General features: G+C 53.0%; 1 protein-coding gene across 1 annotated transcript; it reads left to right on the top strand.

Annotated features, from left to right (window-relative positions):
* Window positions 1-1,831: 1,831 nt before the first annotated feature.
* Window positions 1,832-26,502, top strand: LOC124464458 (transcriptional enhancer factor TEF-3-like; the record flags this gene model as incomplete). Its single annotated transcript, XM_047016321.1, has 11 exons — window positions 1,832-2,183; window positions 12,829-12,893; window positions 14,330-14,401; window positions 16,443-16,577; window positions 16,679-16,722; window positions 17,300-17,361; window positions 17,623-17,747; window positions 18,001-18,174; window positions 21,472-21,612; window positions 22,593-22,745; window positions 25,726-26,502. Coding segments are annotated over 11 exons (1,437 nt in total), but the record flags the coding sequence as incomplete, so codon positions are not given.
* Window positions 26,503-26,560: the final 58 nt, after the last annotated feature.

Raw genomic sequence — 26,560 nt, 5'->3', positions numbered from 1 at the left:
GGGGGGGGCATGAGCGGGGGGGGGGGGGGGGGGGGGGCAGGCCCCGAGGGAAGGGGTGAGGGGGGGCAGGCCCCGAGGGAAGGGGTGAGGGGGGGCATGAGCGGGGGGGGGGGGCAGGCCCCGAGGCGAGGGGTGAGGGGGGGCATGAGCGGGGGGGGGGGGGGGCAGGCCCCGAGGTGAGGGGTGAGGGGGGGCATGAGCGGGGGGGGCACTGTTTTAAGGGGCTTAGGTCAATTAACCCCGCTGGTCACTTTCACCAAGGAACCAGCGCTCTAATGGTTTCTGCCCCGTGCTGCAGCTCTCCTGCACAAAGGACCCGTAGTTCAGAATAGGCTGAGTTCACAGTCGTTTTGAAAACACACAAACACTCCTTTACCGGTGTTTAAGTGTTTATTAAATTGTTCGTCATTAGTTTCATCAGAATTGTGTCTTGCTCATGATTTATTCATGCTACTACACCAGTTACTGCACACTGGTATAAGAACTTCCAGAACTTTCTCAGGAGATCCCACGCCGTGTTGAGTGAGTGTGATTAACACTATCAGTGCTGTGTGGTGCTTGTTTGGCTGAGGGACAGCGAACTCAAGCATGTGTTTGTGCGTTTGTTAGTGTGTGTGAGAACGCCTTCATCCAGAGTTTATCATGAATGTGCGTGTGTGTGGGTGTGTGTGGGTGTGTGGGTGTGTGTTGAGGGGGGTGGTTACGTAGCCAGCTAATTGACAGGAAGGGAGATAGTTACTCAGAAGTGACGTGACACATACTGACTCCTCTGGACTAGCCCTTTATTTCCTGCCATAGGGGACACACACACACACACTCTCTCACAAACACACACACACACAGAAAACACACATTGAAACATCCCACACACACTCTCACAAACACACACAGACATGTACACACACAAAGTCTCTATGACAACCCCCTCCTTCCTATGAATCTGAATCATTGTTAGTTGTGTTGTTGACCAAATGAAATGACCACTGAGATAAACGCTATGGAACAGACACGTAAGACGGCCTTCTCTACTGGGAATGAAAGAACAGAACGGAAAAAAACATTATTCTCCATTCATCCACTCTCCTCCACACATATACAAACACAGACACACACACACACACACACCGGCTCCCTCAAGGACTCTCCTCGGGGCCAAGAAATAAAGTGTGATAAATATAGAGATTAATAAAGTTGGCTTAAAATAGCCTTGACCTCAGACCCTCATTGATGTGCCTTTCAGAGTGTGAGAGTGTGTGGAGACATGCAGATCCTGGTTTAATGTGTCTTGAAGGCTTAGTTACTTCTCAGTCCCCTGAGGTCTGTAGGGGCGCCATGTTTGTTTTCACGTCTGCCCTAATCAAATTTCTGATCAGAGGTGTTTTTTCCAAGTAGGATTAGCGAGTCTGTCTGCAGACGCAACCCTGTAGCCCGGCTGCCCAGCTGCCCCTCTTCACAAGCCCGCGTGACGTGGCCTCTTGGTCGGACTGACGTCACAAAGGCTGGAGGCTTTTCCTAGTTTCAGGCCTAATCTGACCAGAAGGTCTTTCAGAGGAGAAAACCTGCACAGGGCCCTCACATACGTTAGCACAGGAAAAGTACATGCTACCAACAGTTCTTGGTTCGCTTGAAAGGTGCTACATGAATCAAAGTTATTTTATTAGTAGTAGTAGTAGTAGTAGTAGTAGTAGTTACTACTGCTGCTTGTTGTCTTCGAGCTAACTCACCCTCTCCAGTCGTAGACTCCTTTGGCTTAAGTCTCCTAACCTGAATATTCTCATGTCTTGTGTTTCCCTCCAGGATTCCTGTCCTCAGCAGGCATCACGCCCTGTGACTGGAGCACCCCCACCCTACCCAACCCCCCCACACACCACCCTACCTGGCTCCCACACGCCCCAGCCCAGACCAGCCTAATTTCCCCCTGACACCCGTCCTCTGCACCCCCCGACCCCGGCCCCCGTGTGTGCCCCCCCCCCGGCCCCCCACCACGTCGGCAGAGTGGGTGCCAGCCCCCTCCCCGGGGGGCGCCAGTGAGGAGCTGAACGAGCCTCTGGACAAGCCGCTGGAGAACGATGCGGAGGGGGTCTGGAGCCCCGATATCGAGCAGAGCTTCCAGGAGGCCCTGGCCATCTACCCCCCCTGCGGTCGGAGGAAGATCATCCTCTCGGATGAGGGCAAGATGTACGGTACGCCTTCTCCTCCTCCTCTTCCTCTCCGTTGGAAACTGATCTGAAGTTCCCCTTGGTGACACATGCTATCAGGCAGTCACACACACACACACTTCTCCACCCACACACTCTCCAGCTCCCAACACACACTGACTTGTCTTCGCTGGTATTCCAGAGCAAGCTTATGTTTCCCACTGCAGCCCTGTCCTAGTGTTAGCTCCTGCACAGTGGCAGGCCCCTCGCAGGGATGGGACGTGTGATAGAACCTCCCCACCTGCTCAGTAGAGCTGTTGCACAACTTTTGGAGACATACTATATGTTTACCCAGGATGGTAATGTCAAAGTGTAAATGGAATTGCGTCTCGCTTCGATCATTATTTATACTAGAGCGGACGGGGTTTTTTTTTTCGGATTGTGACTGGTTGCTAGTTCTTCTAGTTAAGACAGGGTGCGTGCTTTAGCGCTTAATCACAACACACAAACACACAAACACATAAACACAGTCACAGAGATTCCTGCATTTTATAGATTCCCACAATCTGTTGACCTTGATAGATTTAAAGGTATTCTAGGTAAGGGCTCTGACAATATTCTGGGTAAAACATACACACACAAAACGTGTGGCTCACCGCGTGTTGGATGATTCACAAGCCTGACATGTTCTGGTTTGGTATGGAGGAGAAAGTGGAGATTTTAACGGCTGCATCTTTCATCTAGATTCTAGACGGCGGGTAACAGATGGCCTGTTGATAGTTTGTACCAGTTGATAACGGATCCTCCAGTGGAAAAGTCTGTGACCCAGACGGGGGCTTCTGTGTGCGTGCTGGCCTGATTGGACGATCTCTGTCATCACCCTGCCCTGTCATTGTGCCAGTCACTGTAGCATCTTTAGCATCTTTAGCATCTTTAGCACCTTTAGCCACGTTAGCCGCGTTAGCCGCATTAGCCGCGTTAGCCGTGTTAGCTCATGCAAACGATTGCCTCACTAGCTAGCTGGCACTTGTCCTTACACAGGCCCAGGCGGAGTCCCCCACCCCACTACGCCCCCCATGTTGATCAAAACTTAAACCCTTATAAAGCCTGCAATAATGGGATGGGGGGGGTGCCAGAGGAGAAAGGGCAGGTGTCACATTCTGTGTCAGGGGAGGGGTGGGGGCAGGAGTTGGGGGAGGCTGAGTGGGAGGGGTGGGGGCAGGAGTTGGGGGAGGCTGAGTAGGAGGGGTGGGGGCAGGAGTTGGGGGAGGCTGAGTGGGAGGGGTGGGGGCAGGAGTTGGGGGAGGCTGAGTGGGAGGCGGGGCGGCGGAGGTGCTCCCTTTCTCCCAGTGGAGGTCAGGGGCGGGTGATGCTCGCCAGAGAGTGCGTCGGCCCTCCTGGAATGGTATGCCCTGGGAGCTGGGGGTTCAAGGCTGTGCGGCTGTAACCCTAAACCAGAATAGACGCGTACCCTTTGAGCGCCCGGACAGGGGAGAGCGGAGAGGGGGACAAACACACCAAGGTAGCGGGCGGAGTCTTGCAGGGCCTCTGCACCTGTCCCCTGGCGTGTGAGTGTGTGTGTGTGTGTGTGTGGAGAGTGTGTGTGTGCACTTCCCTACTCTGTTGCCTCCTATTTCTGTGATTTAGCCCTTGATATCCCCCCCTCACCCTTCCCACCTCTCCCCACCCCCAACCCCCACACACACAGCCTCCCCGACACACACACACACACACACACACACATACCACACACACACACACACTGTCTCCCCGACATACACAGTGCCACAGCCCCCTCTCCTGCTGGCCGTCTGTCTGTGGTCTGCTGGCAGTCTGTCTGTGGTCTGCTGGGAGTCTGTCTGTGGTCTGCTGACAGTCTGTCTGTGGTCTGCTGGCAGTCTGTCTGTGGGTCTGTCTGCCTTTCAGTTCACCTCCAGCTGCTCCCTGCTTCACCCCGGCCTCATGGCCTCGCTGCCCAGATTTACGACATGAGAAAAGAGACAAGACTGAGCCCCCCAACCCCCCCTCCCAGCCCCCCCCCCCTCCAAACCCCCATTGCCCATAAACAGCAAGCACCCTTCACACGCACGCACACACAGTTACGCACACACGCTCATACATACCAGCTCTCACACAAGCGCTCTCTCACACACACACACGCATAAACACTAGCGCGCACACACATCAGCTCACACTCACACACACCAGCTCTCTCACGCACACTCTCACTGACTCACTGACTCACTCACACACACACACACACCGACACACACACACCGACAGACACCAGCTCCATGTTGCCTTCATCATTGCTGCCAGGGTCACTAGGGGCTCTGTCCACCCATGGCGACAAGTCGACTCAAACCTCCAATCGATACTAACTGGGTTTGGAGGTCTGTCGATGTCGCTGAAGAGCAGCTCCCCAACCGTGTGTGTTTCTACAGTGAGAAAACGAGGCTGGGTCTGTACCAGCAGAGGATGAGAGCCATGAAACGTTAAGACGATGACATCACCTCTAGACCAACAAGGGCATGTTTCGAACTTTGATGGGAATAGTTTATCATTATTCTCTTCACAATCTCAACGTCTCAGTTTTAAAGAAAAAAGTTTCTCCGAACAGTTGAATACGACCATGACAGGCCTCTGCTAGTGAAATGGCATGTGTGAGGTATCTCCCTCAATCCACCGTAAATTCCTGAAGTCAAATGGAATGTTTTTTGCCCCGAATTCCCCCTCCATTCACTGCATTTTTCCCATAATACTTTGCATAGTGGCTGGCCCTCAGGCCCATTACTCACTGGAGTTATTCGTCATTAGTAACAGTGTCATGGATATTGTGGTGGTTTTGTGCGGCGGAAGGCAATTCCACGTGCTTTGCCAATGAAAACATTTCCTGGCTCCCTTAGAGGCATGCTCTGCTAGCGGGCCCTGTATGCTAGCGGGCTCTGTCTGCTAGCGGGCTCTGTCTGCTAGCGGGCTCTGTCTGCTGGCGGGCTCTGTCTGCTGGCGGTGCTGGCGGGCTCTGTCTGCTGGCGGGCTCTGCTAGCGGGCTCTGCCTGCTGGCGGGCTCTGTCTGCTAGCGGGCTCTGCCTGCTGGCGGGCTCTGCCTGCTGGCGGGCTCTGTCTGCTAGTGGGCTCTGCTAGCGGGCTCTCTCTGCTGGCGGGCTCTCTCTGCTGGCGGGCTCTGTCTGCTAGCGGGCTCTGCTAGCGGGCTCTGCCTGCTGGCGGGCTCTGTCTGCTAGTGGCTCTGTCTGCTGGCGGGCTCTGCTAGCGGGCTCTGCTAGCGGGCTCTGCTAGCGGGCTCTGCTAGCGGGCTCTGTCTGCTAGCGGGCTCTGTCTGCTGGCGGGCTCTGTCTGCTAGCGGGCTCTGCTAGCGGGCTCTGTCTGCTAGCGGGCTCTGTCTGCTGTCGGGCTCTGTCTGCTAGCGGGCTCTGCTAGCGGGCTCTGTCTGCTCTCGGGCTCTGTCTGCTAGCGGGCTCTGTCTGCTCTCGGGCTCGGTCTGCTGGCGGGCTCTGTCTGCTAGCGGGCTCTGTCTGCTAGCGGGCGGCGGGTAAAGCAACGGAGATCCGGAGCATTGAGCAGCCTTCCAGAGCCCCGTGTGACACGTGACGTGAGTTAAAGAGGATGAACAAGGGGTGCCCTGGTAGATCACCGGGTAAGGGGCTCCAGCCTTACTGTAACCCCACTGGCAGACACCAAACACACCAAACACACCAAACACACCAGACAGAGCCAAACACACCAAACACACCAGACACACCAAACACACCAAACACACCAAACACACCAAACACACCAAACACACCAAACACACCAGACACACCAAACACACCAAACACACCAAACACACCAGACACAACAGACATCGCATTTATTTCTCTGTGTTAACTGACGTTTTCCCTTTTGCTCAGTCACAACACAACCCCGCCTTCTCTCCTCTCCTCTGAGAGTAAATCCATTTCCCCATCTCCTTTGTGAGCCAGCTTCCTGTAAACATGTTGCTCACGGCAGCGTATGAAGCAGCCATGGAGACTGCACCAGCCCCGATTCCACTGCATCCACTCAGTCCTCCTTAACAACGGGATGGAAAGGAATGATGATTCCTCACCCTGGTCTCAACTTCCCCATGCTAGTGAGAGATTCAGAGCTGTCTGTTTGTAAGGGCTCCAGGACTGTGTTTTTAACTGTGCAGCCTGCTTCAGAACAGGCTGTGTACAGATCTTCTCCCCTCCTGGCCCTGCTGGAACACAACCTTTGTGTCCTTCTATGTGTTGAAACGAAAGGAAACTTGACCGCCAGCTGGCTAGCAGTACTGCAGCAGCCAGTAGATGGACACAAGTAAAGGTCAAGCTTGTAGCATGACCCCTGTGACCTGTTCGCTTGAGCCTGGGGGTGTGTAACTGGACCAGCCAGGCTCAGCCAGGATAGCTGCGTGTGTTTGGCCACTGGAGGGGGGGCATAGGAGCCCCCTTGAGGGGGCTGTGTGAGGCCCATGAAGGGGGGGTCGGGGCGGACGGTCACATGGGCGTGACCCTGAACCTGACCCCTCTGCCGTGACCCTATCAGGAAGGCTGCTGACTTTCCCTCTCTCCTGTGATTGGATCCTTTCCCTCTCTCCTGTGATTGGATCCTTTCCCTCTCTCCTGTGATTGGATCCTTTCCCTCTCTCCTGTGATTGGATCCTTTCCCTCTCTCCTGTGATTGGATCCTTTCCCTCTCTCCTGTGATTGGATCCTTTCCCTCTCTCCTGTGATTGGATCCTTTCAGAGGGCTTCGAGGAACCCCGGCTAGCCTTTCAGCTGAGGTAGCCTCGGGGGCCAGACTCTGCTGTGTCAGTCTGCCTGCATGTCCTGATAATCTGCCTGTCTGTCTGCCTGTCTGCCTATCTGCCTGCCTGTCTGTCTGCCTGTCTGTCTGTCTGCAGCTGAAACATCAGTTTCCAGGCCCATGCCATGCCTTGTCTGATATGGAGTGGGATATGGCTAATCCCTGACAGTGAGGTCATCGAATCCCATACGTATACTTACCCAGATGTAGAGCGTCACTGACGAGACTGCTTCAAGTGTGGTTTACCTCCAATGGAAGTGTTAAATGCCAGCGCTAGCTAACTTGAGCCAACGCTAGCTAACTTAAGCCCGTTGCGTTCTGGGGTTGTAACTGAGACGCCTGGATGGACAGCTTCAGGTCTGGACAGCTCCGGGGTCGGGCCTGTCGTCACGGAGACGGACCAGACCAGATAACTGTGTCAGAAGATGGACATCCCACTAGATGAGATGCACACACAGGCAGTGTAAGCGCATCCAATCCAATGACATGGGAATATCCGGATGTTTCCCCTGAGGGGGGACCATAAAGAAGGATTGCAGTTGTAAAAACCAAACCAGCCTGTGTGCTGTTGTCCCCCGGTCCGGGGCTTGGCCCTGTGTGTCTGTCGGAGAGGAAATAGCACCAGGCCAGCACATTCCTCCAGCCTAAATGTGACCCTTGTTCTCCAGTCCAGACAAGGAGACACATGTGGAAGATCTCTGGAAGTTTCATGGCTGGCAGATGTGTGTTCAGAAAGCGGTCTGGTGTACTTACTGTCTGACGAACACGCTGTGTGTCTTCAACACACACACATACACACACACACACACACACACAAACACACACACATATATATATATATAAACTCCCCCCAAAAAGTTTGGAAATGTTATTTCGGTCGATTATTCCTCCCCTTCAATAATACCAATTTGTATTGTATTTTATATCGTTGGAAAGACTGATTAGTCACTTTTACAACGAGGTACAACTTGTAAGGATCGTGCATTCATGGAATGAGCAACACAGCTAACCGTGTGGGTAGCGGCCCAAAAATGTTTGCCCAAATCCCCTGGAATATTCTTCTGTTGGTAATCACTCTCGTTTTGAGCTTCAAGTGGGATCAGCTTGGGCGTGCTGTATGCGCCAGAGTGACCAACGCAAACATGTTGGCTGACTTGTGACAAATCCTGGTTGAGGAATGGGATGCCGTCCCACAGCAGTGTGTGACCAGGCTGGTGACCAGCATAAGGAGGAGGTGCCAAGCTGTTGTGGCTGCGTATGGATCTTCCACACGCTACTGAGGACAGTGTAAAATGAATAAAGTGTAAAAATGGCCCATAAGTGTTTTTTCCTTAATACTGTGGGAGAGTGCAATCATCCAATCCACCAAGCAACTCCAAACGAGAGTGAATACCAACAGAAGAATATTGCAGGGGAATGTTTTCTGCTGCTACCCACACGGTTAGCTGTGTTGCTCGTTCCACGAATGCACCATCCTTACAAGTTGTACCTTGTCGTAAAGTTGATTAATCAGGCTTTTCCAATACCAAGTGGTATCATTGAAGTGGAGGAATAATCGACCGAAATAACGCTTCTGAACTTTTTTGTGGAGTTTATATATATGATATATATAAGTATATATAAAATATATTTATATATTTATATATATATATACACACATACATGCATAACCACATATACACATACACACATAAACACACATATACACACATACCCACACACATATTTACACCTAAACACACACACACACTCCCAGGGAGAGGAGCAGATTGGGGGCTGGTCAGAGTGGAGTTATCTAAGGAATGCTCTGGGGAGGAGATAGCTGAGCAGGGCTGGCAGGACCCCTCTGGGGCGGGGCGGGGGGGGGGGGGGTGGTGCTGGGGGAGGGGGGGTGCTGGGGGGAGGGGGGGTGCTGGTACTTCTTGTGACACGGTGTCCACTCTCCATCAACCCCTCTGGCCTGTCCCTGACCCCCTCCCTCCTCCTGACAGGGGGGGGGGGGGTAGAGGTGATGGTATGGGACAAGAGCCGGCCAGCTTTCCCAAGAGGCTGGGCCGATGGATGAGGTCACTTTGAAATCAAAATAACTTTTCCAGGACTTCAGACACCCTGATCAACAAGTTGCTGTGGGCTGTCCTGGTCCTAATCTGCCCCGTCACCCCGCCTGGAGCCCTCCCAGCGGCCAGCGTGACCTCATCACTGTGCGCCTGGAGCCCTACCAGCGGCCAGCGTGACCTCATCACTGTGCGCCTGGAGCCCTCCCAGCGGCCAGCGTGACCTCATCACTGTGCGACTTCTCGCATGTGTCATGTCACAGACGGACTTACCGTAATTATGTTCAGAGACCTGCATCAAAACCAACCTAAACCCTTAAGGAAGACATGGAAAAACTCCCAGGAGAGGAAATCATGGAGGAAACCATGAGAGGAGCAGTTCAGTGAGGGGTTCCCTTCCTCCAGATACGGTCTGTGACACCGAGAGGTGCAGACCAGAGGCTGGACACGGTTATGGGATCATTCTGAAAACATCTGCTGCCTCTGTTTAACAGACGGGCTTTACACAGTGTAACAAATACATGATCAGGCCTATTATTGTCACGATGATTCATAGTGATGTTATCATTCTTACCACCAGGATTCAGATATCTACGAGGTCTGTGAGGTTAAGAAAGGAGATCTGGACTCACAGCCCTGACCTGACATACATTCCCTCCTGCACCCTGAAGTCAACTAACAAAAGTATTTCCCGGATTTCAGGTCTGCAATTACAAACCGCCCAAGAAAAGTGGAGCACTTTCTTAATCCGAAGGGATTAAAGAAATATACATTTATGTACTCAAACAATCGTCAGACCTAGTGCCCCTTCTGATGAACACTTCACGCTCCACAAGTTCCAGCCTGGAAAAGAAAATAAGATTGAGAATGAATGAATGCTGTGGCTGAGGTCTGTGTGTGTGTGTGTGTCTCTGTGTGTGTATGTGTCTCTCTCTCTGTGTGTGTGTGTGTGTCTCTGTGTGTGTGTGTCTCTCTCTCTGTGTGTGTGTGTGTGTCTCTGTGTGTGTGTGTCTCTCTCTCTCTGTGTGTGTGTGTGTGTATAGCAGAAGCAGACAGGGAATGAGAGAGGGGTTTAAATCCACAAAAGCCCTGACACAAAAGGAGCTCTTCAGCTGTGTGTGTGTGTGTGTGTGTGTGTGTAGCGCCCGTGCGTGCGGGCGTGTGTTCATCCACACCCCTCTCTCCTCCTCCTCCTCCTCCTTTATGACCCCTCTCTCCTCCTCCTCCTTTATGACCCCTCTCTCCTCCTCCTCCTCCTTTATGACCCCTCTCTCCTCCTCCTCCTCCAGTATGACCCCTCTCTCCTCCTCCTCCTTTATGACCCCTCTCTCCTCCTCCTCCTCCTCCAGTATGACCCCTCTCTCTTCCTCCTCCTCCTCCTCCTTTATGACCCCTCTCTCCTCCTCCTCCTCCTTTATGACCCCTCTCTCCTCCTCCTCCTCCTTTATGACCCCTCTCTCTTCCTCCTCCTCCTCCTCCTTTATGACCCCTCTCTCCTCCTCCTCCTCCTTTATGACCCCTCTCTCCTCCTCCTCCTCCTTTATGACCCTGCTCTCCTCCTCCTCCTCCTTTATGACCCCTCTCTCCTCCTCCTCCTCCTTTATGACCCCTCTCTCCTCCTCCTCCTCCTCCTTTATGACCCCTCTCTCCTCCTCCTCCTCCTTTATGACCCCTCTCTCCTCCTCCTCCTCCTTTATGACCCCTCTCTCATCCTCCTCCTCCAGTATGACCCCTCTCTCCTCCTCCTCCTCCTTTATGACCCCTCTCTCCTCCACATCTCTTCCCATGACTCCACCAGCACTGGCTTCTACTCAGCAACCTCCTGACTCCTACAGCTGCTGCCCCGGCCAGGCGTCTGCCTGTGTCTCACCAGTCACGCAGTGAAACCTTCACACTCTCCCCAGGTTGATAAGTGGAAAGTTATCTCCGGACAGACAGCATCTATTAGAATCCTACACCCCCCTCAACACAGCTCACATGAGCGCCGTATAAACCATGTTTTGCATTCCGCTCCGAATATGATCACTTTTACTGCCTTCCATCCTGGAGGAAGGCTTCCTGTCTAATCCCTCTACCTTGGCCTTCTGATTGGCTGCTTGGGTCGCGGCCTCAGCTCCTGATTGGCTGCTTGGGTGGTGACCTCAGCGCCTGACCCGATGTGAGTAGTCAGTCCCGCGCCGGCGGTTAGTATGGAGCCTGTCGTGACTGATCTCTGTGCTCTTCCACGTGGAGATCTGGAGCGAGAGGGGACAACGACTATGTTTAAGAGGTGTCGCAGAGACCACATCTTCCACGTCCCAGGGTGTGTGTGTGTGTTACTCCTCCTGTTACTCTCTCAATAACTGCGTCTGTGTGTGTGTGTGTGTGTGCAGAACAAACAGCGCAAGTGTGCCAGCGCGTGTGTTCGAATGCCCATGTGTGTGTCCCCTTGGCCAGAGAAGGTGAAAGGCCACATGACAATTGCACCAAGCCCGGGCCCCAGTAACCAGAGCGGGGCCGCGGGAACAAGCTGAAGATTTACAGCAGCGTCGAGGCGTATTCTATAAACATTGACACTCACACCAGCTGCCTCGCTGCCTCTCCTGGGCCTGCTCGTCAGCAGAGCGAGGCCTGTCAGACCTGAGCTGCAAGGAGATCGCATGGCCAGCCCCTTCACCTGCTCCACCAATGACAGAGATCGCGTGGCCAGCCCCTTCACCTGCTCCACCAATGACAGCGATCGAATAGTCAGCCAGTGACAGGCATTGCATGACCTGTCGCTACACCTGATCCATGTGTCCTGTGACCTGTCTGTCAGCATTACACACACACACACACACACACACAGTGTTGCAGCATTACACACACACACGAATGCCTTGCAGATACACACACACAGATGTATGCCTCGCAAACAAACACACACAGACACACACATTCACACAGACACACACAGACACACACACACACATACAGAACACACACCCCTCCCAGCTGTGCTCCTAACTGGAGCAGCCAGGCACACACACCCAGCTAACTGATGATGAGTTGGTAGCTTCAGTAAACAGCTTCTCTCTGTCAGGGTGAAGTGTTCTCCTGAGGATGTTCTGTTAGAGTGAAGTGTTCTCCTGAGGATGTTCTGTCAGGGTGAAGTGTTCTCCTGAGGATGTTCTGTCAGGGTGAAGTGTTCTCCTGAGGAGGTTCTGTCAGGGTGAAGTGTTCTCCAGAGGATGTTCTGTCAGGGTGAAGTGTTCTCCTGAGGAAGTTATGTCAGGGTGTACTGTTCTCCTGAGGATGTTCTGTCAGGGTGAAGTGTTCTCCAGAGGATGTTCTGTCAGGGTGAAGTGTTCTCCAGAGGATGTTCTGTCAGGGTGAAGTGTTCTCCTGAGGAGGTTCTGTCAGGGTGAAGTGTTCTCCTGAGGAGGTTCTGTCAGGGTGAAGTGTTCTCCTGAGGAAGTTATGTCAGGGTGTACTGTTCTCCTGAGGAGGTTCTGTCAGGGTGAAGTGTTCTCCTGAGGAGGTTCTGTCAGGGTGAAGTGTTCTCCTGAGGAGGTTCTGTCAGGGTGCATTTGTACTGTAACCCTACTGTGCCACTTTATGGTGCAGTTTGTTAAAACAGAAACATGTTTTCTTCTCAGTGTTTAGTGAGTTTGAACAATAGTTGTTGGCCTTACAACTCCTGCCCCCCCCTGCCGCCCCCCCCTCTGTCCCCCCTGCACCCCCATCCCTGCCCCCCCACCCCTGCACCCCCCTGCACCCCCCATCCCTGCAACCCCCCCAAAAAACATTTCTAAATCCCTAAGTTTCTTGATATTTCTGTCTTCCTGCAGGACGGAACGAGCTGATTGCACGGTACATCAAACTCCGCACAGGCAAGACGCGAACCAGGAAGCAGGTGCGTTCGTTTTGTTTCCCCAACACCTCCCGGCTCTGCCCCGCCCTCCCCCCCCCATCTGTCTTGTCGAAGCTTTTCCTCTCGTTCCTGGTTGGTGGCGCATATCACCAGGGTTACAGAGAGATGTTGAGGGGAACCATGAGAGAGTGGAAGTCATTCTGTACCAGCAGACCCCCCCACCCACCCACCCTCCACCCACCCCACTCCAAGATCTCCTGTCTCCTCCATCACCTGTCTCTCCCTCCAGTTTCTCCTTATATCCCCCCTCTCCCTCCATTGTCCCACATGTCTACCCCTTATCTCTCCCCATCTCCTCCCTAACTTCTCCCCTAACTGTCCTTTTTCCTCCCCCCTCCTCCCCCCTCTCTGCCCAGGCTGAGTGTCTGTGCAGAGTGATTGAGGGCGCAGAGCCCGATGCACAGATGCTGTAGGATCAGGTAACGGTGTGCTTGTTCACCACCTCGTGTGGTGGAGGGGTGTGAGGGCTCGTTAGGAGAGCACAAAGCAGGGGTTTATACCCAGCCCGTATACAGGGATGGAGGAAGGGGGGAGCGAGAAGGAGAGAGGGGTGGGGAAAGAGACGAGGGAGAAAGGGAGAGGGATAGAGAAAGAGAGAGCGAGGGAAGGAAGGAGAGAAAGAGTTTGGGGGATGGTGTTGGAACCCGATCTAGATGAGGGGGTGACTCATCTAGGGGGACTGACTGACTGACATCCCAGAGCTTTGAGTGATATACAGTGACTGGGGGTCTATCTACATTTATATTTAGTCATTTAGCAGACGCTTTTATCCAGAGCGACTTACAGTAAGTACAGGGACGCTCTCCCTCTGAGACAAGTAGGGTGAAGTGCCTTGCCCAAGGACACAATATAATTTTGCACAGCCGGGAATCGAACCAGCAACCTTCTGATTACTAGCCTGTTTCCCTAACCGCTCAGCCATCTGACTCTGTCTGTGTCCTGCAAGCGGTTATGGGAGAGAGGGGGGTGGAAAGGTTTTAATTTAGTTTACATTTTGTTTAGTTGTTTAGTTCCTAAAATGTATTAGACTTTTGTACTTTTTCACTTTTAATTTAAGATCCGTATATGTTTATTGTTTGCACCTTCCTGCCACAGTAAATTCCGTGTTTGTGTAAACCTACATGGCGAATAAACCAAATTCAGGTTCTGATTCTCAAGGAGGACTGGACTGGCTGGCATTAGGGTCGGATAAAGGGTTGAGAGGGGGGGGGGGGGGGACACACAAATCTGCTGGTTGGTAGCCTTTCTCCATTATAACATCTACCTAGAACTATCTAGGGAAATCTACCAGACATCCAGTCAGCACAGCATTTCTAAAGCTGATGAGCCTCTGATGTCGGTCTGACAGAGGTGGCTAAGCGGTCGTTAGCCAGCTGAGTGGTCAGGGGGCGGAGTCTCACCCCTCTCCTTGTCCCCAGGTCTCCAGCCACATCCAGGTGCTGGCTCGACGGAAGGCCCGAGAGATCCAGGTGAAGCTCAAGGTACGCTACGTGAGTCTCTCTGCCTCCCTCACCTGTGCACTGCATCCTGGGATACAACCCCACTGCCCTGCTCCCTCACCTGTGCACTGCATCCTGGGATACACCCCCACTCTGCTCCCTCACCTGTGCACTGCATCCTGGGATACACCCCCACTCTGCTCCCTCACCTGTGCACTGCATCCTGGGATACACCCCCACTCTGCTCCCTCAGAAACGGAATGATAGCCTGGATGGAAAACCCTAACATAGTCGTTTTTTTAAATCATGTTAAACGTATTGTTTGTGTGTGATTCACCTTTTGGGTTAAATACTTTAGTGTATGGTTTGTCTACCATACACACTCTATATTCTCAATGCTACAAACCCTAGTAAAGACAGAATCATTCCAGTTCTGTGGTTGCCACAGTGCTAAATGTGTACTGAGTAGTTTGGGAATCTCCAATTGCCCGGGCTGTTGTGTGTGGATCGTATGTGGGGGGCTGTTCCAGATGAAGGGGGTCTGTGTGTAGATTAAGGTGCTTGGTTTGCCTGTGTGCTGCAGCTTGGGTAATGCCAGTAGGATCCAAGCTTGAGAGCTTTACATTCCACTGACGTCCCTCAAGGTTAGAGGAAAAGACAACCAACCACACCTTCACACACGTGAACACGAAAACATAAACATGTCATCGATCTTGGCTGGGATTTAGTCAGGGTACTTCTGGTAATCTGCAAATAATGAATCTCTCAGTTCGGTTTCCCACAGAAAGACAACACTGAGTGAGACTGTTTTCCTTAATTGCATCTTCACGTTTATGTGAATGTTATGTGGAATGCCCGATGACTCATCTCTACAAATGACCTCAGTAAACAGGCACCGGTGTGCCTGTGGCTTGCTGTGCTCTGTTATGAACACAAAACGCGGTTGTCAGGAGACAAATGAATGTGTATTGTTCCTTCCAGGCATTTCATTGGGTGAGTATCTGAGGGGAAGTGTTCCTGTTGGACGAGAGAGAGAGCTCCATCTCTGTCCTCCCTGTTTCCCGGCGCTTTCTCCCTTTACGTTTATCACCTTGGCCGCACGCAGGCACACGCACACACACACACACATTTAGCAGACGCTCTTATCCAGAGTGACTTACAGTACGTACAGGGAAGTGCCTTGCCCAAGAACACAACATAATTTGGCATGGCGGGGAATTGATCCGGCAACCTTCTGATTACTAGCCCGACTCCCTCACCGCTCAGCCATCTGACTCACACACACAAAAACACACAGACGCTCACTTACCCAAAATGCCCGAAACACACATACTGGGACAGACAGTCTTATGTGCACATGCACGCGCAGCACATGCACGCCAGGCAACACAGGTGTCCGTCACCTTGGACGGCAGCCATTAGGGCTCAGCTGGCAGGGCCAGCGTTGGTCACAGGGTCGGCCTCCGGCAGAGATTTTAAATCCGTCTTTGGTGTAACTGAGAACGCCACCAGACGTCCCCTCCATATTTCAGCTATGCCCTTGTGTTGGCCGCTTCTGGGAAGAAAAAGAATGTGGCCTTGTGTCGATGGCTGCTCTCTGAGGGCTTTCCATCCCTAATGATTAGGAAACTGCTGAAGTCATCGTGCCACGCTCAGACACACAGGAACACCATACATAGGAGCGCCAGCCACCTACCAGAAGACATTGTGGTGTTTTTTTTGTTTTTCGTTTGAGCATTAGCGTTAGCACGGCGGTTGCCTGCGCATAATCTCCCATTGTGACCTCACAATGGGAGAAACACGGGGCTACTTGTCAACACCACCTAGCCTCTGCCAAGGCAATAAACCTTACTGTTGACCCTAGGGCCCTTAACTGCAAAATCAGACAGACCCTCCCTCCTTCCTTCCCTCCCTCTTTCCTCCTTCGTCCTTATCAGGCTGGCCAGGAGTAGATGATGCAATCTGGCATCATCCTTTCACTTCCCTTCTGAAAGACGAATTAGAGGGGCACATCTTAAGCGGAAAACACCAGGCTACTAAACTGAAGCCTGCGTATGTGTCTCTGTGCATGTGTGTGTGTGTGTGTGTGTAGGACCAGGCAGCCAAAGACAAGGCTCTCCAGAGCATGGCTAGCATGTCGTCAGCCCAGATCATCTCTGCCACGGCCTTCCAGAACAAGATGTCTCTGCAGGGCCTGTCGAGGCCAGCCTACCCCGGCGCTGGTGGGGTGAGTGTCCCTCCAGCCTCACCCCCCCCAGAGACACGCACGGAGGGATCCTGGAGGTGGACCAACCAGGGTCTTCATGTTGTTTTCTTTTTCTCCTGCAGTTTTGGCACGGCCCTCTTCCTGGACAACCAGGGGCACCTGAAGAGTAAGGAACCACTTGTTGCAAGTGTGTGTGGGTGTGGGATGGTGTGTGTGAGTGTGTTAGGGAGGGTGTGTGTGTGGGATGGTGTGTGTGAGTGGTTTAGAGCGTGTTAGGGAGGGTGTGTGTGAGTGGTTTAGAGCGTGTTAGGGAGGGTGTGTGTGTGTGTTGTTTGGAGTGTGTGTGTGGTTTAGAGCGTGTTAGGGAGGGTGTGTGGGTGGGATAGTGTGTGGGTCTTACATCCTAGTATTTGAAGTGTTTGCCTGAGTCATATATGATAGAAAACAGACAGTTTTCATGTTTCCTCTCCTGGTACCCACATTCTCCAGCCTGGGGGTTAGCTGAAGTTAATCTGAATATAACTTGATTAGTCTGATCAACTTTTCAAATGGTGGAAATCAAAGAAAATCTAACATATTAGTTTTAGGTCCTCGTTAGGACTCCACTAACTGAACCACATCATGCTGTATGACCCCCAGAGGTCAACCAGGCCAGTCAGGTGTGTGTGTGTGTGTGTGTGAGGGGGGCAGGGGTCACGAGGGGGAGAGAGGGTGTCAGTAACACTTGTGTCTTGTCTCCGCAGCATTAAGCCCTTCTCCCAGCAGGGTTACGCCATGCAAGCCTCCGGACCGCCCCCCATAACAGGTGGGTTCACTCCGGTTCCCCCCCACGCCCCTCACGCCCCCGCACCCCCCCCCCCCCCCCACACACATACACACCCCCACGCCTGTCGACAGACGCTGTCATGCTCGCATGGTGATGAGATACATAGGCCCAATGATGAAGAGCTTCGACAAAGCTCTGAGGAAAAAAAAACTGTATGTAGAAACATTTCTTGAGCCCCCGTTATACCTTCTACCCCTCCCCTCCCTCCCCCTCCCCTCCCTCCCCCTCCTTCCCCTCCAGGCTACGAGAGCACAGCAGGCCTGTCGCCTGGCGCCCCCCCATGGCAGGGCAGGAGTATTGCCAGCTCCAGGATCCGCATGCTGGAGTTCTCAGCCTTCCTAGAGCAGCCGCAGGACCCAGACACTGTGAGTGCAGAACGCTGAGCTGGGTTCCAGCTGGGTTCTGGCTACTGTTCTAGTTGACGTTTAGGTTGTGGGTCTCTCGTCACATGTTCAGACTCTTCTTTAGTTTCTTAAACGTCTTTCAGCAGCGTGTTCAGCCCTTAAAGTTGTTTATAACGGCACCTCAGGGATTGTTTATACTGATCTATTGTCTTATCTGTCTCTCTCTCACACACACACACACTTTGTCTCTCTCTCAAACATCTTCCTTGTCCAGTTCAACAAGCACCTGTTTGTCCACATCGGTCAGTCCAACCCCTCGTACAGCGATCCGTACCTAGAGGCCGTGGACATCAGGCAGATCTACGACAAGTTCCCAGAGAAGAAGGGCGGGCTGAAGGAGCTGTTTGACAAGGGCCCCACAAACGCCTTTTTCCTCGTCAAGTTCTGGGTGAGGAAACGTGTGACAGGACGTGCTGACTGTGCGGTTAGGATGAGCCTTTGACAGACGATCAATGAGTAAGGGTTTTTGTGTTCAAATCAAATCAACTCACTCAAATCCAAAGACAACCGTTGAGCATTAGTACTGACTAGGGAACAATGTTCTGTCTCTGGGCACTGTGGGTATACAGAGGATTGTAGTGCAGTATGTTGCTTAAGTGTGTGCGCGTGCCTGTGTGTAGTTGTGTGTGTGTGTGTGTACATGTGACTGTGTGTGAGTGTGTGTGTGACTGTGAGTGAGTGAGTGAGTGAGTGTGTGTGACTGTGTGTGTGTTTGTGTGTTTGTCTGAGGGTGTGTGTGTTTTTGTCTGAGTGTGTGTGTGTGTGTCTGAGTGTGTGTGTGTGTGAGTGTGTGTGTGTGTGTGTGTGAAGGCAGCCTTGGGGAGCAGAGTGGCAGGGCTGATCTTTCACTGGGGAAACCTGAGCCTGGGCACCTGTCCCCTCGCTATTAGGCTGAACCAACCCCACACGCACCCAGCTATTTATAGATTAACCCCACCCTACCCTACCCCACCCTACCCCTCGACACTGAGGCAAGAGCTGGGGGGGGGGGACAGGGAGAGAGACAGAGAGAGAGATTGGGAAAGAGAGAGACAGAGAGAGAGAGAGAGAGAGAGAGAGAGAGAGAGAGAGAGAGGGGTGGTCTGAAGAAGGAGAACCAAAGCGAGGGATGCAGACTGGAGGAGAGAGAGAGAGAGAGAGAGAGAGAGAGAGAGAGAGAGAGGGGGCTGATGAGCGGGAGTCTCTCTCCTCCGCACCGCCGGAGAACAGCCAGCGGGCCAAGACGACCCTCCACAAGGTTTTCCACGTCGGTGACATTGACCGCTGAAGCTCACGCCGGCAGACCCACCTCAGACCCACTCTGCATTCCACAGACCTCATGTCACGCTCCCCGCTCCCCCTTGCTATCCCCGGCCTCCCAGTTGGCCCGGCGTGAGCCACAAGGCTCTCACATGCTCGCGACACTCGCATTATTTATCGCCGCGGGATAAAAGACATTGGCGAGTGACAGCCATTGGAAGCGGCCGTGTCCGGCCCTTTGGTGGAGCAGCTGGCCTGAGCCCTGGCATGTGGGGGGAGGAGAGAGGGGAGAGACGCACCGCGCCGTATATCATATGATGGAGAGAGAGAGGCGAGGAGAGACAGACATAAAGGGAGATGGGGATATAAAGGGAGAGAGAGATAGGGAAAGAGAGGTATGGGAGAGGTAGAAAAAGGAGAGAGAGATAGATAGATGAAATAGGAGAGAGTGACAAATGGGAGGGGGAGAGAGTTATGGGAGAGAGATGGAGAGAGATAAAGGGAGAGAAAGAGGGGGGGGTAGGGTGGGAGGGAGGGAGAGAAAGGGAAAGAGACAAAGACTAATGGGAGAGAGAGAGAGAGAGAGAGAGAGAGAGAGAGAGAGAGAGACTAAGAGAGAGAGAGAGAGAGACTAAGAGAGAGAGAGAGAGAGAGAGAGGGGAGGGAGGGAGGGTGGGGATGTGCAGCAGGTTATTCATCAACAGGATCCTCTGGTCCTCCAGGGCAGGGCAGGACACATGCAGCGCTGAGGAGCTCTGACGCTCCTCCAGACCTCCTCAGTACAGGGCCTCACATCGCTCTCTGCTCCTCCAGACCTCCTGAGGACAGGGCCTCATATCGATCTCTGCTCCTGTCCTGAGGGGAGCTCCAGCTCTCATGGCATCCATGACACACTGAAACAAGCAGGACCAGAAGAAAAACACGACTGTCCATCCAGCCGCCACAACCCCAGGCTAGGGGAGAAACGCACACATATCTGAGGAGAGCTTTTCTTATCGGGACTCTCACCTCATTTACTACATCATAAACCATAAACCCTCCAAACACCGGGTCACGACTGAGGGCTATGTATGTGTGTGTGTGGGGGGGGGGGGGGTGTGGGGGGGGGGGGGGTGTAGGGGGGGGGGGGGGCTGTCCTGAGGCATAGGTTGGCATGGCGACGGTGACAGGCGGCTGGCCCGCCTCCAAAGCTATGGCATTCTAGATTGAATTTCCAGCTCCGACGCCCCCTCCCCTCGACCCTCCCTCCGCCCCCCGCCGGCGCCTCCAGGGCCTGTCCTAACGGATCTTCTCGCGCCTTTGAAGTGCCGGGACAATCCGATTTGGGCCGGCCCTTGTAAATTGTTACACAGCAAGCCGGCCGGCGTGATCTAATCAGCCAATTGCGGACTGTTGATTGTAATTGGATGAATTCCCTCGCTGGCCGTTAGGCAAGGGGGGGGCGCCGGTTCTACCGGGGTCACCAGGCCCCTGGGATGAAGATAAACGAGGGAATTACAGGAGAGGGGGATGAAGGTGGAGAGGCGCTGAGGAGAGGAGAGGCTGAGTGCTGGGGTAATGGGCCCATTAGGAAAGCAGGCCTGCGAGGGGAAAAGGTAAACACAGCAGCCGGTCTTGCTGATGGAGGAGACGCCGCTCTCCAGCGCTGAGCTCAGATCAGATTAAAACCTTCACCTCCGCAGCCACATCCGCCCATGAGAGCGGGACAGAAGCTGATTCAGAGTCTGTTTGACACGTCCCACATTAACGGCTGATGAGATGAGCGGCACGCCGTCTGAAGACGTTCTCGTTCTGGAGAGTCCCGCAACCCAGACCTCAGGAAGTCCCACCAGTCAAACAGAGTCAGCCAAGCCTGTACCAGTTAGAGTTAGCATGTAGCGGCTACCTCCAGCCCCAGATGGTCTGAGGTCCACCTGGTGGGTGGCGAGGCCCCAGGGACGACAGCCTCGCTGCCCCAGACACGCGCAGCGTCTTGGGAATGCCCTGACTGGATTGTCGGCCTGAGCTAAGTCAACACAGGCCAGGCCACGGAGGCTGTGGGGCTTTGCAGAGAATCAAGAGCAGGCTTTGTTGAGCCGTCACACTTTGGTGACAGGTTTAGTTAAGCTGGCCAGACCGGGGAGGCTGGACGCAGACGTGAACACAGACATTCATACACACACACTCTCGCACCCACACACACACAAAACAATATCAGTTTTCTTGTAGGGTCTAGAAAACCATGTATGGATTCAAATACATGTCCGGCGTCTAGTTGAGCAGTTTTAAGTCACAGGCGTGTCTCATCTTAGTGTCAAGCGGTTTGACATGTTCATCTGTGTTGTTCCTGTGTGACTGGTTACCCGACCTGACCTGTGTTCCTCTGAGTCACTGCTGACCTGTTCTCCTGGATGGCTGGTTTGTTCTGAATGAGTGTTGACGTGTCCCTCTGTCCTCTCCTGTGCAGGCGGACCTGAGTGCTAACGTCCAGGACGACAGCAGCTTCTTCTACGGCGTATCCAGTCAGTACGAGAGCTCGGAGAACATGGTCATCACGTCCTCCACCAAGGTGTGCTCCTTCGGCAAGCAGGTGGTGGAGAAAGTAGAGGTGAGATCATGTGTGTGTGTGCGCGTGCTTGTGTGTGTGAATGCGTGTGTGTTTGGACTGTACTTGAATAACCACATACCTTTTGCAGATACAACAAATCTGTTCCCATTGATAAGAACAGATGTACACAAGAAAACATCTGATTTCGTATTTTTGTGGTTGGTGTAGAGTGTTTGGTGTGGTTGGTGTAGAGTGTGTGGTGTAGAGTGTTTGGTGTAGAGTGTAGGTCGTCTAGGATCTGTGTGACACAGCTCACCCCAGACACGCCATCGTGTGCAGGGAGGTTTGCATAACTGACAGCTGGGCAAGTGGTTGGGTTCACCTTCAGAGGTTTTGACGGTTCACAACCGGGATCAACACAACCATGGAGAGAGAGAGAGAGAGAGAGAGAGAGAGAGAGAGAGAGAGAGAGAGAGAGAGGGAAGGAGGGAGGGAGGGACCCCTGGGAGAGAGAGAAAGAGAGACCCCTGGGAGAGGTTACCACAGAGCAGACGAGCGCACACATCACACGACCCCACTAACAGTCAACATGACTTACTGTAATGCAGCCTATTATTCAACAATGCCTCAGTATCATCCCCAGGCCCGATAGGTATTATGGTATTATACACACACACACACATACACACTCACACACACACATCTGGAGAGGTGCTGCCTACTATATAATAACATTTGTTTTGTATTATCTCATTACAGTTGCAATGACCTATTCTGTATGTTTAGTGTCTACCATGAATGTCAATTATACATATATATAATGCATTTCACGTATTTGCTATTAACATTGTTTATGATGTGAATTGTCCTCATATACTGCCAGGCCCCAGCACTGTCATTAATGTCATATTTGTATGTAGTATGTTGATGTCATCATTGATGATATGTACGTCTCTAAATGTATTTGGTTATGACACACCGCTGTTATATGCTGGTGTTTTGGTTAAAAGCCACCATCATATTGTGTGGTGTTTCGCCAGACGGAGTACGCCCGGTTTGAGAACGGACGCTACATGTTCAGGATCCATCGCTCCCCACTCTGTGAATACATGATCAACTTCATCCACAAGCTCAAGCACCTGCCAGAGAAATACATGATGAACAGTGTTCTGGAGAACTTCACCATATTACAGGTACACCACACACACACACACACACACACAGAAACAAACACACATGTTTACAGCCACACAGTATGTGGATAAACAGCCAGTCCACTAACCGCTCAGCGGGCGTGTTGGGCTCAGTGTGACTCTCAGTGGGCGTGTTGGGCTCAGTGTGACTCTCAGTGGGGCGTGTTGGGCTCAATGTGACTCTCGGCGGGTGTGTTGGGCTCAGTGTGACTCTCGGCGGGGCGTGTTGGGCTCAGTGTGACTCTCAGCGGGCGTGTTGGGCTCAGTGTGACTCTCAGCGGGCGTGTTGGGCTCAGTGTGACTCTCAGCGGGGCGTGTTGGGCTCAGTGTGACTCTCAGCGGGGCGTGTTGGGCTCAGTGTGACTTTCAGCGGGCGTGTTGGGCTCAGTGTGACTCTCAGTGGGCGTGTTGGGCTCAGTGTGACTCTCAGTGGGGCGTGTTGGGCTCAGTGTGACTCTCGGCGGGTGTGTTGGGCTCAGTGTGACTCTCGGCGGGGCGTGTTGGGCTCAGTGTGACTCTCAGCGGGCGTGTTGGGCTCAGTGTGACTCTCAGTGGGCGTGTTGGGCTCAGTGTGACTCTCAGCGGGCGTGTTGGGCTCAGTGTGACTCTCAGCGGGGCGTGTTGGGCTCAGTGTGACTATCAGCGGGCGTGTTGGGCTCAGTGTGACTCTCAGCGGGCGTGTTGGGCTCAGTGTGACTCTCGGCGGGGCGTGTTGGGCTCAGTGTGACTCTCGGCGGGGCGTGTTGGGCTCAGTGTGACTGTCAGCGGGCGTGTTGGGCTCAGTGTGACTCTCAGCGGGCGTGTTGGGCTCAGTGTGACTCTCAGCGGGCGTGTTGGGCTCAGTGTGACTCTCAGCGGGTGTGTTGGGCTCAGTGTGACTCTCAGCGGGCGTGTTGGGCTCAGTGTGACTCTCAGCGGGGCGTGTTGGGCTCAGTGTGACTCTCAGCGGGGCGTGTTGGGCTCAGTGTGACTTTCAGCGGGCGTGTTGGGCTCAGTGTGACTCTCAGTGGGCGTGTTGGGCTCAGTGTGACTCTCAGTGGGGTGTGTTGGGCTCAGTGTGACTCGGACGGTGTGATAACCTTCCGGAGGGAACAGGGAACCCTTGAGCGCAACACAGCGCTCCTCAGCACACCCATCTCCCTCCCTGCTCCCTCTTCTACATTCTTGCTGGACACTGACAGTGAGGCTATTGAACCCACGCCGTAGACAGCTTGACAACATGTCGTTAGGTTCTCAATGGGTTGATTTAACTCCCATTAACCATGAACTGGCTGCATCGACACACACACACAAACACACACACACACAAACACACGCAAACATACAAACACACAAACTGCAAGGCTTGGCACATTTTTTCAGAGATAAGAATCAGGGAACAATTGCAGTATTCAGTCTGTGTATGGAAGCTGTTGACTTGCGGAAGGCATGACAGACTCAGCGCTCAGTCTGGGGCTTGTTCTCAGACAGCTTTCTGTGTTCCCGGGTCACGCAAACACGTAGGAGAAGAAAAACGATTGAAAACAAGCCTTGTATGTGATCATGAATGCCCTGATCAAAAATGAATTCACTCGAAGTATCCTTCCATGTGTGTGCGTGTGTGTGGCTGTGTATGTGTGTGTGGCTGTGTATGTGTGTGTGGCTGTGTATGTGTGTGTGGCTGTGTATGTGTGTGTGGCTGTGTATGTGTGTGTGGCTGTGTGTGTGTGTGTGGCTGTGTATGTGTGTGTGGCTGTGTATGTGTGTGTGGCTGTGTATGTGGCTGTGTATGTGTGTGTGGCTGTGTATGTGTGTGTGGCTGTGTGTGTGTGTGTGGCTGTGTGTGTGTGTGTGGCTGTGTATGTGTGTGTGTGGCTGTGTGTGTGTGTGTGGCTGTGTGTGTGTGTGTGGCTGTGTGTGTGTGTGTGGCTGTGTGTGTGTGTGGCTGTGTGTGTGTGTGTGGCTGTGTGTGTGTGTGTGTGGCTGTGTATGTGTGTGTGGCTGTGTGTGTGTGTGTGTGGCTGTGTATGTGTGTGTGGCTGTGTGTGTGTGTGTGTGGCTGTGTATGTGTGTGTGGCTGTGTATGTGTGTGTGGCTGTGTGTGTGTGTGTGGCTGTGTATGTGTGTGTGGCTGTGTGTGTGTGTGTGGCTGTGTGTGTGTGTGTGGCTGTGTATGTGTGTGTGGCTGTGTATGTGTGTGTGGCTGTGTGTGTGTGTGTGGCTGTGTGTGTGTGTGGCTGTGTGTGTGTGTGTGGCTGTGTATGTGTGTGTGGCTGTGTATGTGTGTGTGGCTGTGTGTGTGTGTGTGGCTGTGTGTGTGTGTGTGTATGTGTGTGTGTGTGTGGCTGTGTGTGTGTGTGTGGCTGTGTGTGTGTGTGTGGCTGTGTATGTGTGTGTGTGGCTGTGTGTGTGTGTGTGTGGCTGTGTGTGTGTATGTGTGTGTGGCTGTGTGTGTGTGTGTGGCTGTGTGTGTGTGTGTGGCTGTGTATGTGTGTGTGTGGCTGTGTGTGTGTGTGTGTGGCTGTGTGTGTGTATGTGTGTGTGGCTGTGTATGTGTGTGTGGCTGTGTGTGTGTGTGTGGCTGTGTATGTGTGTGTGGCTGTGTGTGTGTGTGTGGCTGTGTATGTGTGTGTGGCTGTGTGTGTGTGTGTGGCTGTGTATGTGTGTGTGGCTGTGTATGTGTGTGTGGCTGTGTGTGTGTGTGTGGCTGTGTGTGTGTGTGGCTGTGTGTGTGTGTGTGGCTGTGTGTGTGTGTGGCTGTGTGTGTGTGTGGCTGTGTGTGTGTGTGTGGCTGTGTGTGTGTGTGGCTGTGTGTGTGTGTGGCTGTGTGTGTGTGTGTGGCTGTGTGTGTGTGTGGCTGTGTGTGTGTGTGTGGCTGTGTGTGTGTGTGGCTGTGTGTGTGTGTGGCTGTGTGTGTGTGTGGCTGTGTGTGTGTGTGTGGCTGTGTATGTGTGTGTGGCTGTGTGTGTGTGTGGCTGTGTGTGTGTGTTCCTGTGTACAGGTGGTAACAAACAGGGACACCCTGGAGACCCTGCTGTGTATAGCCTACGTGTTTGAGGTGTCCACTAGTGAACACGGCGCCCAGCATCACATCTACAGACTGGTGAAAGACTGACCCCCCCCCCCCCCCCCCCCCCCCCGTGGAGGGAACCTACCACAACACAGAACAACAACAACAGCAGCAGTAAACGACAGACTGTTCCCTCTGTGAGCCGCGAGCAGAGTTCTAGTGTCAGTCAGGACCCCAGGAAGCCCTGTCCGGGCGCCCCAGCCCCGCCCCCGGCGACACTATTGGAGAAGAGGTCGAATCGGATCATCGGGAGTTGGACTGAACCAACTGTGTGAGTGATGGGGGGGGAGGGGGGGGGCGGTTTGGTAAATTATTATGGCATATACCAAGGAGTCATACTACAACACTTTGCATGACGTTGATGTTTTTTTAGTAGTTTTTTTCCATCTCCTTTTCCTAGTGCTTGTTTGATGTAGATTCCTTTTACACAGTTGCATGTGTGGGTGTGCAGGGTGGGGGTGGAGGGGGGGGGGGGGCGTGGAGTTGGGTTGCCTGTGAGCGCCACCTTCTGGTGTATCTGACATGACACACAGAGAAAATAGAACAGGCAAGATATGCAAACTGACCCCAGAGTCTGCACAGCCATGTTCACTGTTTTGGTGCCAAACTTTGTGTTACATCGATGACATGTACAGAACCACAGTTATGTCCTTTTGAAAATGACAAATTCTCTACAGAAAATCAGAAGCTAAAAGTACTGATGAAAAAGAAAAAAAAAGAATCATTGTACTCAACCAGTTTGATGTTGGATGTTGAATGTTTCTTG

This window comes from Hypomesus transpacificus, unplaced genomic scaffold (genome assembly GCF_021917145.1).
Source record: "Hypomesus transpacificus isolate Combined female unplaced genomic scaffold, fHypTra1 scaffold_348, whole genome shotgun sequence".
Taxonomy (NCBI): domain Eukaryota; kingdom Metazoa; phylum Chordata; class Actinopteri; order Osmeriformes; family Osmeridae; genus Hypomesus; species Hypomesus transpacificus.
This window is presented reverse-complemented; position numbering and strand designations above follow the sequence as displayed.